The sequence below is a fragment of the Stegostoma tigrinum genome, chromosome 36, assembly GCF_030684315.1.
Source record: "Stegostoma tigrinum isolate sSteTig4 chromosome 36, sSteTig4.hap1, whole genome shotgun sequence".
In the NCBI taxonomy this organism is placed as follows: domain Eukaryota; kingdom Metazoa; phylum Chordata; class Chondrichthyes; order Orectolobiformes; family Stegostomatidae; genus Stegostoma; species Stegostoma tigrinum.
The window spans coordinates 742216-758057 of NC_081389.1; the positions used below are offsets into that span (position 1 = coordinate 742216).

General features: G+C 43.2%; 1 protein-coding gene across 7 annotated transcripts in view; it reads right to left on the reverse strand.

Moving 5' to 3' along the window:
* The window catches only part of usp3 (ubiquitin specific peptidase 3), a 156862-nt gene that overhangs the window by 24751 nt on the left and 116269 nt on the right, over positions 1-15842 (reverse strand). For all 7 annotated transcript variants that reach the window (XM_048520650.1, XM_048520644.2, XM_048520646.2 and 4 more), the window contains exons 11-12: positions 15754-15834; positions 7577-7695 (exon numbers count right to left, since the gene is read on the reverse strand). In XM_048520650.1, the coding sequence (XP_048376607.1) occupies positions 7577-7695; positions 15754-15834 (200 nt within the window). The remainder of the gene's footprint in view (positions 1-7576; positions 7696-15753; positions 15835-15842) is intronic.

The window sequence follows — 15842 nt, forward strand, 5'->3', positions numbered from 1 at the left end:
AGGAACAGCAACTCATATTCCGCATAGGAACCCTGCAGCCCAATGGTATCAATGTGGACTTCACCAGCTTCAAAATCTCCCCTTCCCCCACTGCATCCCTAAGCCAGCCCAGTTCGTCCCCTCCCCCCACTGCACCACACAACCAGCCCAGCTCTTCCCCTCCACCCACTGCATCCCATAACCAGTCCAACCTGTCTCTGCCTCCCTAACTTGTTCTTCCTCTCACCCATCCCTTCCTCCCACCCCAAGCTGCACCTCCATCTCCTACCTACTAACCTCATCCCACCTCCTTGACCTGTCCGTTTCCCTGGACTGACCTATCCCCTCTCCACCTATCTTTTTTTCACTCCATCTTCGGTCCGCCTCCCCCTCTCTCCCTATTTATTCCAGAACCATCACCCCATCCCCCACTCTGAAGAAGGGTCTAGGCCCGAAACGTCAGCTTTTGTGCTCCTGAGATGCTGCTTGGCCTGCTGTGTTCATCCAGCTTCACACTTTGTTATCTCTTAATAAAGTATGAGATTGGTTGTGAGGAAAGACATTGGCTCAAAGATCAAGAGTTGAATAGGTTTGGACAGTAACAGTAAACAGCAAAGGAAAGTGGTGCCAGTTGGGGTAACTGACAAGTCCCATATAAATCAACAACTAACAGGGTCTGGTGAGAAAGGTTCTACGAGAATTGTGGGCAATTTTAATCATATAAATTGGGTTAATAAAATGCACAGTGGTAGTGTTAAGGCTTAGCTCAGAGCATATGCGGGACAGTTTCTTAAACCAATACGGTGATCACAACATGATGAATTTCACATTCAGTTTGAGGCTGAGAAATTTGGGTCTGAAACTAGTACGTGAACTTAAACTAACCATAAGATCATAAGACATAGGACTGGAAGTAAGGCCATTCAGCCCATCAAGTCCACTCTACCATTTAAATCATGGCTGATTGGCATTTCAACTCCACTTCCCTGCACTCTCCCCGTAGCCCTTGATTCCTCTTGAGATCAAGAATTTGTCGATCTTTGCCTTGAAGGCATCCAATGTCCCAGCCTCTACTGCACTCCGTGGCAATGAATTCCACAAGCCCACCACTCTCTGGCTGAAGAAATGTCATCTCATTTCAGTTTTAAATTACCCCCTCTAATTTTAAGGCTGTGCCCACAGGTCCTAGACTCTCCGTCTAATGGAAACAACTTCCTAATGTCCACCCCTTCTAAACCATACATTATCTTGTAAGTTTCTACTAGATCTCCCCTCAACCTTCTCAACTCTAATGAATACAATCCCAGGATCCTTAGCTGTTCATCATACATTAAACCTACCATTCCAGGGATCATCCGTGTGAATCTCCGCTGGACACGCTCCAGGGCTAGTATGTCCTTCCTGAGGTGTGGGGCCCAAAATTGGACACAGTATTCTAAATGGGGCCTAACAAGAGCTTTATAAAGCCTCAGAAGCACATCGCTACTTTTATATTCCAACCCTCTTGAGATAAACAACAACATTACATTCGCTTTCGTAATCATGGGCTCTACCTGGAAGTTAACTTTTAGAGAATCCTGGACCAACACTCCCAGATCCCTTTGTACTTCTGCTTTACGATTTTTCTCACCATTTAGAAAATAGTCCATGCCTGTATTCTTTATTCCAAAGTGCAAAACCTCACATTTACTCACATTGAATTTCATCAGCCATTTCTTGGACCACTCTCCTAAACTGTCTAAATCTTTCTGCAGCTTCCCCACCTCCTCAGTACTACCTGCCTGTCCACCTATCTTCGTATCATCGGCAAACTTCGCCAGAATGCCCCCAGTCCCTTCATCCAGATCATTAACATATGCGGCCCCAACACTGAACCCTGCGGGACACCACTTCTCACCGGTTGTCATTCTGAAAGCGCCTTTTATCCCAACTCTCTGCCTTCTGTCAGACAGTCAATCCTCAATCCAAGCCAGTAGCTCACCTCGCTCAGCACTACTGAAGTGGAAAGGTAGAGTTGGTTGCAGTGGACTCGGGAAAATAGGTTGCAAGATAAATCGTAGACAAATAAGTTAGTAGAGACTAAGGAAAAATTAAATTAAGAGTATGAAATAGGAATAAAAATAAATAAGCACGGAATATAAAAATAGACAATGAAAGCTCTACAAGGAGCTAAAAAGGACAAGAGTAGCTAAAGTAAAACATGGTGCCTTAAAATGTTAACAGTGAGTATTAATGGAAATAAGCAGATGCTTTGAAAAAAAACAGGAAATTGTAGTTTACTTAATCCAACATTTTTGTAAGAAAAATGCTGAAAACCACAATTAACGAAGTAATAGTAGGACAGTTCAAAAAAGTCAATACGATATGTGAAATGGAAACTGGGTTTGTCAAATTCATTAAAGATTTTGAAGAGCATAAGCAGGCGGATACCAGGGATTTAGGAGATAGTATTTGAATATCCAGAAGACATTCAATAAATCATATACAAGGTAAGAAAGTTGGGGTAATATATTAGCAATGGTAGAGAATTAACAAAAGTCAGGGAGTGGGGTTCCACACATAATTCATAGGTTGGCAAACCATAGGTAGTGCAATGTTGCAGGCAATTACTTACAATTTATACGAATGGCTTGGATGAAGAGACAAAATGCACTGGAGCCAAATTTGGCGGTAATAAAGAGATAGGTATGTGGACAAATAGTGAGGTCATAAGGCTGTTAAATTTTATCCTCCTCCAAGGAAACTGGTTGATGGACAGGGGCTGTATGATTGACCCCTGGCTGATCACAGGTACACTCCCCTTCAAAGACTACTTCACATTCCCCCGTCTAATCCAGCTTCCCAACTCTCCTTGCCAAGATCATGCTGGCCTGGTTCTGTGGGACCCATCCCAATTGTCGTTGTGAACTGGCTGTAGTTTCAGTCTTAGCTATCACACCAGTGGCAGTGCTGGGGCAGCGAGCTGCTGAGTTCCTCTTCAAATGGGAAAGTCTCAGCGCAAGCCAAATAACGGCCCATGGGATGTGAAACAGCAGCTGAATACCTGAAAAGGTGAAAGGTCTCTCTCGAGGTCAGGAGGTAATCAGCTGGAGTACGGAATTGATGGTAGGGAGCTTGGTGCAATGCAATGTGTACCACATTAGACGTGATTCATAGAAGATTCATTAGGTTGCTTCTAGGAATGTATTATGAGTACAACTGATTTGTGCTCACACTTTTTGGAATTTAGAAGAATGTGACATAATCTGATTGAAATTGGCAGGATGTGAGGAGCTAATTAAAGGATGTTTCCCTTTCTGAAGAAATCAGTGAAGATAGATATCTGCACCTCCTGCACAATATCAGTCTCAACAGTGAAGCCCCCCATGAACGTGTCCTCAGCCCCCTACCATGCCCCCTGCACACCCATGACTGTGTTGCCAAATTCTGAATGAACAGCATCTACAAGTTCACTGACGACAACACCACCATAGTGGGACAGATAGCTAACAATGAGGAGTCGAAATACAGAAGGGAGATCGAGGGGTTGCTTGGTAGCGTGGTTCAAAGAAGACAATATCCATCTCAAAAATCGTAAAAACTAAAAGAACTGTTAATTGACTTCAGAAAGAAAGGAGGAGAACACGCCCACCTATATCAATGGAACTGAGGTTGAGGGGGTGGACAGCATCAAGTTCCTCAGACTTGCAATAACCAACCTGCTGCCCTGTACTGCCTACGTCGACGCAACGTTCAAGAAAGCAGAACAATGCCTCTTCTTTCTCAGCAACTCAGGAAATTTGGCATGCCCTGAAGGACATTCGCTAACTTCTACAGATGCACACTGAAAGCATACCGTCCTGGCACATAAGGGCCTGGTACAGCAAATGCTCTGTCCAGGGCCATAAGAAACAAGAGAAGTTGGTGTGCACAGCCTAAACGATCACGTAAGCCAACCTTCCGTTCATGGACTCCATGTACATGGCTCGTTGCCATGGAAAGGCTGCTAACATCATCAATGACCCATCGCACGCTGGTAATGATCTTGTACAACCTTTTCTGTCATGCAGAAGTTACTAATGTTGATTTCGCCTAGCACACACACTGTGCAAATTTAATTGTATGCCTCAGTCTAAGTCGTTTTGATCAGTAAATCTTTGCTTACTATGATCTGCCTGCATGCTCATAAACAAAGCTTTTCACTGTACTTCAGTACACGTGACAATAAAATCCATCAAAAAGGTCAAATCTAGAACTGAAGGCCCATGGATTAGAAAACAAAGGGCCTTTCATTTAAGGCCAAGATAAGGGAGAATTTCTTCTGTTTGAGAATAGTTAACCTTTGGAATTCTCTACTCCAGACAGTAGTGGAGACTGGCTCATTGAATATATCTAAAGCTGAGTTGGATATATATTTATCTGATAGGAGTCAAGAACAGAATATTGTTTAAATGAAGAAAAGCTATAGAAAGCTTCAATACAAGGAGACTTGTGGGCACTTGTACATGAAACACTGATCAAGCACACAAGAGCAGCAGGTAATCAGGAAGGCTAATGGAATATTTGCCCTCATTTCAAGGGGGTTGGAGGGCAGATAGTTCTGCTGTAACGCATGTTTCATTAACACAAATTGGCTGTAATGCAATTGATGAATAGTGGACACTATTTGGATATCACAAACTTTCTGCTGTGCAGGTATAACAATTTCCCTGTAATGGGATTTTCTGTGGCGATTTTCTACAGTGCAAGGTCACACAAGAACACAACTATTGCGTTATAGGAGAACTACCCGTATAACAGCAGGAAAGTCTTACTGCAACTGTACAAAGTGCTCGTGAGGCTATATTTGGAGTCCTGAGCGCAGTTATGGCCTCCTTATTTAAGAAAAGATATCTTTCCACTGGAGATAGTAAGAATTGATGATGCCGGAGTCTGAGATAACACCGCGTGGAGCTGAGGAACATAGCAGGCCAGGCAATGGAGCAAGAAAGCTGATGATTTAGGTTGGGACCCTTCTTCAGAAATGGGGGAGGGGAAAGGGGGCTCTGAAATAAATAGAAGTGGGGAATTGGTGCTGGGGAAGGTAGGTGGGATACCGATAGGTTAGTGCAGGGTAGGCAGTGGTGGGGGTTGGTGAGGTGGGAGGAGTGGATTGGTGGGGGAGAAGATGGACAGGTCAAGGAGGCAGGGATGAGAGGCAGGGTTGGTCATGAGATGAGGCTGAGGATGGGGAAATTTTGAAACTGGTGAAGTCCACATTGAGATTCCCAAGGCAGAATGAGCTGCTGTTTCTGCAGTTTCCGGGTGGTGCTGTTATGACACTGGAGGATGCCCAGGATGGACATATCATCCAGGGAGTGGGAAGGGGAGCTGAAATAGTTCGCAACTGGAAGGTGTTGCCATTTGTCATGAACCAAGCGCTGGTGATCTACGAAGCGGTCTTCGAGTCTCCGCTTAGTTTCACCAATGCACAGGAGGCATCAGGAACAGCGGATGCAATAAACCACATTAGCTGATGTGCAGGTGAACATTCGTCTGATGTGGAACTTATTTTAGGGCCTAGGATGGGGGTGAGGCGTGGGGGCAGGTGTGGCACTTCCTGCAGTTGCAGGGAAAGGAGCCGGGGTGGTGGGGCTAGTGGTGAGTGTGGAGTGGATGAGGGAGTCGTGGAGACAGCAGTCCCCATGGAAGGCAGATAAGGGTGGGGAGGGAAATATATCCTTTGTTGTGGGGTCAGATTCCAGATGGAGGAAAATGATGCATTGAATCCAGAGGTTAGTGGGGCGACACTAGCTTCCAAATCTTTCCACTCCTGGCCTTATCCCATGACCAACCCTCCCTCTCATCCCAGCCTCCTTAACCTGTCTGTCTTCTCTCCCACCTATCTGCTCCTCCCACCTCACCAGCCAATCCCCACCAATGCCTAACCTGCATTCACCAATTACCATCCCATCCACCTTTCCCAGCCGCAACCACCTCCCATTTATTTCAGAGCCTCATTCCCCCTTCGCAATTTCTGAAGAAGAGTACTGATCCAAAATGTCATCTTTCCTGTTCCTTTGATGCTGCCTGGTGTGCTTCAGCTCCAGCTCCGCACTGTGTTATCTCTTTCCATTGGAGGCAGTGCAGAAAAGATTTGCTGGGCTGATCCCTGGTATGGAGGGACCGTTTCTCCAGCAAAGGCTAAACAGGTTGGGCTCTACTGACTGGAGGTAAGAAGAATGAGAGGTGATCTCACGGAAACATAAACATAGTTATGGGGCTTGGCAGGGTAAATGAGGGCTGTTCCACCTCTTGGGAAAGTCTAGGGCCGGAGAGTTTAGTTTCGGAACAAAAGCGTGCCAATTTAAGACTCAAATGAGGAGAATTTCTTCTCTCAAACAGAAGTGTGTCTTTGGAATTTCTTGAGAGAGGGAGCTATGGGGGAAGAATCCTTGTGTGTACTTAATATTGAGATAGATTCTTGGTAAGTAGGGAAATCAAGAATTACAGGAAAAGGCAGGAAGTGGACATAAGGAATGTTGGATTAGCCATGATTCTACTGAATGGTAGATCAGGCTCAAGGGGCTGAATGATCTACTTTTTTCATAGAATTTATAGAATCCCTACAGTGTGGAAACAGGCCATTCGGCCCAACAAGTCCACACCAACCCTCCGAACAACATCCCACTCAGGCCAAAAACTCCTGTATTCCCACCTAACCTAAACATCCCTGGGCACTATGGGCAATTTAGCAAAGCCAATCCACCCAACCCTTCACATCTTTGGGCTGTGGGAGGAAACCGGAGCACCGGGAGGAAACCCACGCAGATACAGGGAGAATGGCAAACTCCACACAGACAGTTGCCTGAGGCTGGAATTGAACCCGGGACCCTGGCGCTGAGAGGCAGCAGTGCTACCATTGAGCCGCCGTTGTTCTTATGATCTTACTGATGAGGAATACAGGCAGGAAATTTGATTTAATGCCACAGCCAAGATCTTACCAAATGGCAGAACAGGCTCAAGTGGTTGAATGGTCCATTCTTACTTCGTTTCTTATGTACCTCTTTACAAGGTGCAAGGACTCTTTTGATAGGCAGATTAAGAAAAGCTTCATCTCGGTATATTACATATTCAAAATACAGCTCCACTTTATGCAATTAAATGTATTACAAGGGTTGGATTACATATAGCACTGTACATTTGATATCTGAAATGTGCACTTTGGGAGCCTTGTTTCATGCACAACTACAGTTCCCTCCCTTTTAATCCTTAAAAACTCAGCAAGGCCTGCTACATTACTATTCAACATAAGTGTCTTTTCTCATTATTGAAACTTATTTATTCAGTGTCCAATGGATAGAGATTTCAATGTTGAAAAAGCAGCTGTAAATCTCCTGGTATTTTAAAAAGTGATTGACAGTGAGTACAAACTTGTATATCATGATGGTGAAGGAAGTCTGTTGCTAATGTTCCTCAAAAGTTATTTTAGAGGCTTACTAGAACTACAGATTTCTAACCCAGATTTGAAAATTTAACAAAACTCAATTCAATTTAATTTCAATTATTTTGTATTTGGCCCTACAATTTAATCAACAAATATAGCAATTTTAACAGTGCAAAAAAGGAAAGTGTTAACCTTTGGCAACTGCTGAATCCAAAATTTTTTGGTCGATTTCTGTCGCTTTTTACATTTGTGGCACATGTACAGCTCGGTTTCATCCAGCTCCTCCAAATCTGTGAAACTGCGTAGGCAATCTACAATAAGAGCAACCAAAGAACTTCAACCATTGGCTCTCTAGATTATCTATATTTATTTCTCAACAAGCTTAGTAAATCTAGTCTCAGAAACGAGAAAGAAGTAATACTTATACATTGCCGCAAAATGCAAATTAATAGAAATAAAAACAGAATACAACAATCCTTCGATTTCATCTGTTCAGAGTTCAAAATAAATTGGGAGTGTTGATAAATTAGATAGCAGGAAATCAATTCAATCGTCAAGGTCATTGATCAGGACGCACAGATTTAAGGTACCCGTCAAAGAACCTCCTAACAAAACAGAACAAGTTATGCACTCCAGAAGGGAGTAATAGTAGATTCAATATAAACTATTAAAAGGGAGGTGGATAGAAATATGCAAAATGAAAAAAAGAATTAGGGATACAAGAACAGGGAGTTGTCAGTTCTTTCAGAGTTAGCACAAGAACAGGCTCCAGTATCATTTGTTTATTCTGTTTCTCGACTGTTAGAAAATGTTACTGGTTTGCTAGCATAAGTTTCTCTAATTCTCAGTAGGCCATGAGTTCTAGTACATGCTCAGAGTTGCAGCAGCACAGACCACACAAGTTCTGTGCCTTTTAATTTAAACAGTTAAAGGGCTTGGCTATCTTTGCCATCAGGCGTATGCCTGTGGGGTCTGGGCAGTGCACAAAGGAAGTCCACAGAAATGGGACTGACATAAATGCCAGGTCACGGTACTGAGGAAGACAAGAAGAGGAAGACAAGAAGAGGAAGACAAGAAGAGGAAGACAAGAAGAGGAAGACAAGAAGAGGAAGACAAGAAGAGATAGACGTTGAACACTGTTTGCTCCACTTCCAATGCTGGATTTATATTTTTCAGCACTTCGACTGTCTTCCTTGTTCTTAAAAAAAGGTTTTCTATTTATCAGTTATTTATTGCAGCATTAATGATTGCTAATCTATTTACCACACTGCATTGGGAGCTCGTTAAAACTGCCAAGGTAGTAACACTGCTCTATAGAGGTCTCCAACAATCAGTACCTTCATGATATCTTGGGTCTGACTGATCTATGAACAACATTTTTCATCAGAATTCCTGACCTCCTTTTCTCTTGGTATGAAAATCAGTCTTTCTCAGCGGCTCATTGTAAAAAAGACTATTAATTCATGAATTTTTGCCAAAAAATGGGGAATGTTGCTGAACAAAGTACAGGTGCAGAGCTCCTTGAAGTGTAGTCGCAGATAGACAGGGTGGTGAAGGTGGTGTTTGGCACACTTGCCTTCATTGGTCAGTGCACTGAGATGGCAATGCACGACACTTTTGGAATACTGTGCTCAATTCTGGTCTTCCTGCTACTGAAAGATGCTGCTAAACTTGAAATAGTTCAGAAAAGATTTACAAAAATGTTGCTGGAAATGGAGTGTTTGAGCTATGGGAAGAGGCTGAATAGGTTGGGGCTTTTTTCCCTGGAGCATCAGAGACTGAGGAATAACCTTATACAATTTTATAAAATCATGGAGGGATGATGGATAGAATGAATAGCCAAGATCGTTTTCCCATGGTTGGGGAGCCCAAAACTAGAGGGCATAGGTTTATGGTGAGGGGGAAAAGATTTAAAAGGGATACAAGAAGCAATTTTTTCCATGCGGAAGGAGGCGAATGTATGGAATGAGCTGCCAGAAGTGGTGGTGGAAGCTGGTATAATTATAACATTTAAAAGGCATCTTGATGGGTACATGAATAGGAAGGGTTTAAAGGGTTGTGGGCCAAATGCTAGCAAATGGGTTCGATCAGTTTGGGATATAGACAAGTTGTTTCCATGCTATATAACAATGACCGCACAGACTCAGAAGGAAGGTGTGGAAGAAAAGGTATAGAACATCTTCAAACTTGGACAAAAATAAAGGTATGAAGTGTGCAGGCCAGTACATTATTGTATGCAGTTGGTGGTGATGGACAGGGGATTCATGGACATAGTATTTTAATCAGCACTCTATCTTGTAGATATGAACTTACATTGAAAGTATCTAATACATACTTCAGTGAAAGAAATTTAAATTTAGAACATAGAAAATTTAATCAGAGTAAACAGAGGCAATTGAGACCATTTTGCAAGATCTACCTCAAGTCACCATTCGTGTAGATGACACGATAATAATAGGGAAAACTAGTAAGCAACACTCAGAGAACTTGGATATAGTCCTAAGGCATTTTTCCAAGATGGGTGTATACCAAAGGAGGGAAAAATGTGTGTTCCGGGCACCACGAATAACCTACTTATCTACCCGTTGGAAGAAAAGGGCGATTAAAAGGTTCCCCAGCTCCCACATCTATCTAGGAGCTTAGGTCACTTTCTGGGCGGTTAAATTATTATGAAAACTTCATTTATATCCTGGCCTCCATTCTGGTATTAACTATCTCCTAAATGGGTTCAGCCTTTTAAATGGTCACACAGACAAGCCCTAGCTTTTAGTGAAGTAAAGAAACAACTGTCAAACTCTAAGGTGTTGGCACACATTCCAAGAAAGATCTGATACTGACATACAATGTCCCACGGCCGTTTAGCATCAGGCTGGTATTAGCTCACAGGTAGTCCAATGGAGAGGACAGCCCAATAGCAATATGCATCCAGGACTTGGCTAATACAGAGTAAATAACTCCAATAGAGAAATAAGAATTGGCAGTCATATTTGGAGTCAGGAAGTTCCATCAATATCTTTATGGACAGAAATCGGTGATAATGACAGACCACAAACCCCTACTTAGTTTGCTTTAAAGAGGGCAAGACAGTGTCACCATTCAGCTGTGGGCTCTTAATTAAAAGTTAGAACACCAAGCAGAGTACCAGATGTGGATATATTGACCCATCAGCGAGACACCAATGGTAGTATTCCAAAGACATAGTCTGCAATAAAATAAAATTTTCTGGACAGCCTCCCAGTCATTGCTGACAATATCAGACTTTGAAAGCAGAAAGATCCAGCCATTTCAAAATTTTAACAACTGATTATGATAGGGGAAACTGAAGGGTCATTACAGCTAGAACTGAAACCTTTTTGGACTCAGACCAGTTCACGATGGAGGACGGCATATTGTTATGAGGAGCAAGAGGTTGCTATCAAAACCTGAACTCAACCAGGGCTATCCATGGGACTTCAAAAATGAAGATATTGGTAAGTAGTTAAGTCTAGTGGTCAGGCTTGGATGCAGACTGAAATAACTCCACAGAGGCCACAGATGATCAGACATCACCAAATCACCCTTCATTTACTAGTTGAGAGTCCACGACACCGATCCAGCTTTCAGAATGATCAGGCTGTCTGACAGTCCTGTTCTTATCTGTCAGCTAGTGCTCCCTGATTGGGGCTACTAATCTGGCTGACCTCATTAGAATCACTAAACCCCTACCCAAGTCCGAGGGCAGATTACAGTTCTTTACGTTTGTAGCTCCTCCAGCGGTATTTTAGCACCAGGAGAGATTCCTCTATGATACAGGTGGCATGTAATGTACAGTAGCTCACCTCTTGGAATAAATTCATTCTCTTCTTCAGGTGGCAAAGGTGTCGAGGCAGTGACATCTGCTGTATCCATCTCAGATTCCAAGCTATCAACGCTTGATGGACAGGGAGAACTCATGTATTCTAGAATCGTCAGAAACACTGTCGAGGAGCTGGGCATGTTTTAGTCCCACACTATTTGCAAGTTTTCAGCTTTCATAATGGTCCATGGGTTTGTTCAAGCACTGTTCACCTCTCCGAATTTCATGTGTGACTGGATCTGACCTCGCATCGACCATGCCTCTTAGCGATGCAGGGCCATTCCCCTGGTTCTTATACCAAACTCCTGAAGTAAACTGCCTCGCTCACTTCATGGAGTCTTGTGTCCAGCATTGGTGTTCCTGATGCCATTTCTTCCCACTCACCCCTCCTTTCTCCCAAGGTCTGGGAAGATCAGATTTAACCTGGGGCGAAGTGTTCTCCCCATTAGCAACTCTGTGCAAACTATCCCTGTTGTTGCATGAGAGGTGGTCCTATGGTTAAAAATAAACTGGGCCAGTTTGGTATCAGGTGAAGCTATAGGCTTCTTTAAGCCTGCCTTCAAAGTTTGGCCTGCTGTTCTGCTAGGCCATTCTGCCATACCACGTGTGGTATGAAGTTGTCTTTACATGTCGAATTCCATTTGACTTTAAGAAATAACCAAATATCCTGCTGATAAATGATGGCCTGCTGTGACCAACACTTCTGAGACTTCATCTGTTGGAAAAGAAGCATACGGTTTTTCTAACGTCATACCGGTGTTTGATGAATGGACTCTGTACACATCCAACTGCATTGAAAGGATGGCCACCATGACTAAGAGCATTGGACTCAGAGAAAGCACCTGCACGGTCAACGTGAAACAGATCCTGCCATTGAAGACCGGGCCAATATACAGAAAGAATGTTTTTTGTTTAGGTAAATGGCATATGGACAGATGAAAAGCAATGAGTAATTCTCCTGACAGCTTGTGACCCTGCAGCTTTTTCAGTTATTAGGATCTTAATTTTCCCTGAGGTACCAATACTAAAGGCATGGTTGTGTCCCCAGAATCAGAGATGGGCATGATAGATGTAGCCACCTTGGCACTTACCCTACCAGAAAAAAAATTCTACTGAGGTGTTCCTGGCACATGAAGAAAACTCTGTGCCAGTCCGACCCACCTCCTGCATTTTGGTCCTGACCCCTCTCTTCACTCCTACACAATAGCAACGGGGACTCTTATCCTCACTGACCATGTCACCAGCCTCCGGATCCATCGGATCATCGGTCACCATTTCAGCCACCTATAGTGAGATACAACCACCAGACATACACTTCCCCTCCCTGCTCAGGGACTGTTTCCTCTGGGATGCCCGGGTCTACTCCAAACATGTCCCCATAGCACCTTCCTCTGCAATCGCAAGTTGTGTAACATCTGACCGTTTACTTCATCCCCCCTCACCATCCAAAGTCCCAAACACAACTTTCAGCTTTACCAGCACTTCACTCAATCCAGTTTACCGTATTTGCTCCTCACAAAGAGGTCTCCTCCACATAGCGAAAATGAGGCACAGACCAAATGACTACTTTGCAGAACACCTTTGTCTGTCCATAAAAAAGATCCTGAGCTTTCAGTTGTTCCGTGGCCGACATCTGTGTCCCAGGCTAGGTGCAACATTCTAGTAAAGCTCAGCACAAGCTGGAAGAACAGAGCCTCATTTTCCACTTGGGGACCCTCCTGCCTTCTGGATTTAATGTCAAGTGGAAGAATTTTAGGGCTTGAGGTACCTTCTCTAATGTCCTTACCCAAGTATCACATACTAGGCCTCGTCATCATATGGGCTACACAACCTATTGGCAACTACTAAAAGTCTCCATTAGCAGCTATTCATTACTCAGACTGACCTTTACTCACTCCTTTGTCTGTCCAACTGTTTTGAGTTCTCTTTGGGCCTCTACCTCTGTAGATTGTTTACTCTTTTCCCCACACCCCATCTTCTGCATAAACACCAACCTTTTCCTAGAAACCATCAGTTTTGAAAAAGGGTCACTTGACCCAAACTATTATCTCTGATTTTTCTCCACAAATGCTGCCAGAACGCCGAGTTACTCCAGGAATTTCTGTTTTGGTTAAATCCTACCTTGCACTGGCATGGGCTATGATATCAAGGAGAAGCGAAATGATGCAGATATTGGAAATCTGACATGAAACAGAACATTGGAAGCACTCAACAGATCAGGAAGCATTTGCGTAGACAGAATTGGAGAAACTCTATAAAGGTCACTCCTCAACCTGTCAAGCTCCAGTGAAAAAAGTCCCAGACTATCCAGTCTGTTCTTTATAACACAAATCTTCCATTCCTGGCACCATCCCGGTATGTGGAAGTAGAAAGTTGAAAGTGGAATACAAGGTTAACGGAAAGATTCTTGACAGTGTGCAGGAGCAGAGGGATATTGGCGTTCATGTTCACAGTTCCCTGAAAGCTTCCAACCAGGTGGATAGAGTTAAGGTATATGGTGTTTTAGCTTTCATTAATAGAGGGATTGGGTTCAAGGTGTCATGAAGTTATGCTCCACCTATATAAAAGCCTGGTTCTGTCACATCTGGAGTATTGTGTCCAGTTCCGGTCACCTCATTACAGGAAAGATGTGGAGGCATTGGAAAAGGTGCAGAGGAGATTTACCAGGATGTTTCCTAGAATGGAGGGAAGGTCTTATGAGGGAAGGTTGAGTGCGCTAGGGCTTTTCACTTTAGAACAACGAAGGATGAGAGGTGACTTGACAGAGGTGGACAAAATGATCAGAGGTGTAGATAGAGTGGACAGCCAGAGACTTTTTCTGAGGGTGGAGGTAGCTATTACGTAGGGCATAGTTTTAAGGTGAGTGGAGGTAGATATAGAGGAGACGTCAGAGGTAGGTTCTTTACTCAGCGTGTGGTAGGCGTGTGGAGTGCATTGGCAGAGAGGGTAGTGGAGTCAGCCTTACTAGGGGCATTTAAGTGGCTATTAGATAGGCATATGGATGATAGTACAAGGTTAGATAGACCTTAGGTTTAAGGTAAAAGTTCAGCACAACATTGTGGGCCAAAGGGCCTTTACCGTTCTATGTTGTGTGTGTCTACTCTAGTTTAATCATGTACTTGCTATAACAGCGCAGCCAGAACTGGACAAAGTATTCCAGAAGACGCCTCACCAATATCCTGTATAACTTTAACTCAACGTTCTAACTTCTTTACTCCGAGCAACGAGGGCAAGCATGCTAAATGCCTGCTCAACCCGTTGTGACCACACACACAGCTCCCAGCTTCAACAGAGGAGTAGCTGGGCTGCACTGACTGGAAAAGAGTATTTGCTCAGAGACTTTCTCCCCCTCCTCCTTTTCTGTGCTGCTAATAAACTTTATACCTATTAATTAGGATATAGTTATTACAATTTGTAATAACAATTAATTGAATCCACAGCTTGGATTGCAGGTGTCACAATAAGCTATTTAGTTGAGTGAATCATATCAGAATTTCTAATTATTTATAATAAATTTGCCGTAACAAAGTTTATTGAGCCTAGTGCAGAAAAGTGGGACTACTGTTGGCAGTGTATATTTTTGTACTGCAGACTCAATTAAAAACTGAAGAATCAAATGTAGTAAATGTTAAGCAGAACTAAAATCCAAAGATCACAAAGCAAAAGCTGGCAATAGTGAGCCAAACAAGTTATTCAAAACACTTACTCAATTTTTTTAGCTGAGACATTTTCTTCAGTCATTACTAACATATTAGTAAACAATGTTTGAGCATATAAACAAAAGATCTCCAATGAGAATCTGACCATTGCCCCTTGGTGATTAATGGCATTACCGTTGCTGTAGTCATCACTAACAAAATCCTAGGATGGTGGTGGGGTCTACAGTTGGTCAGCAATTGAATCAGGCTGGCCATATAAATATTGACCACAAAAGCAGGTCAAAGGTTTGGAATTCTGCGATGACCAACGCAACACCTGAATCCCCAAAGGTGTCCACCATCTACAAGGCACATGTCAGGAATTTATTGGAATAGTCCCCAGTTGCCTGAATTGATGCTGCTCCAACAAAACTTAAGAAGCTTGACTTTTTCCAGGAAAAGCAGCATGCTTGATCATCACTTCATCCAGCTTCTTTAATATGCACTCCCTCTACCAATGCTCTTTCAACAGCATGACCTCTAATAACTAGAAAGGCAAGGGCTGTAGAAGCACAGGAACACCAGCACTTGGATGTTCCACTCCAAGTAACTAACTTGGAAATATATCACTATTCCTTCATGTCACTGGATCAAAGCCTTACAGCTTCCCTTCTAACATCAGCTTCCCTAAATGCCAAGCATTGCAGCAATTCACGAAGGTAGTTCACCACCAGTCTTTCCAGGACAATTGACAATGGGCAACCAAGTCAGTAACTTGCATACCCCATAAATGAATTAAAAATAAACTTGCAGAGCATTTTTCAATTTGGAGTGATGTGTACAAGTTCCCTTTGCATTTTCCACTTATGAAAACGTGAAATTGAACAAAACCTTACCACGTAAAGTGCATACTGGTCCATTGTCCTGGTTCTTGGATCGTTTGTTTCTGAACTGACTCGGGATATCTAATGAAAGATCTTGGAAA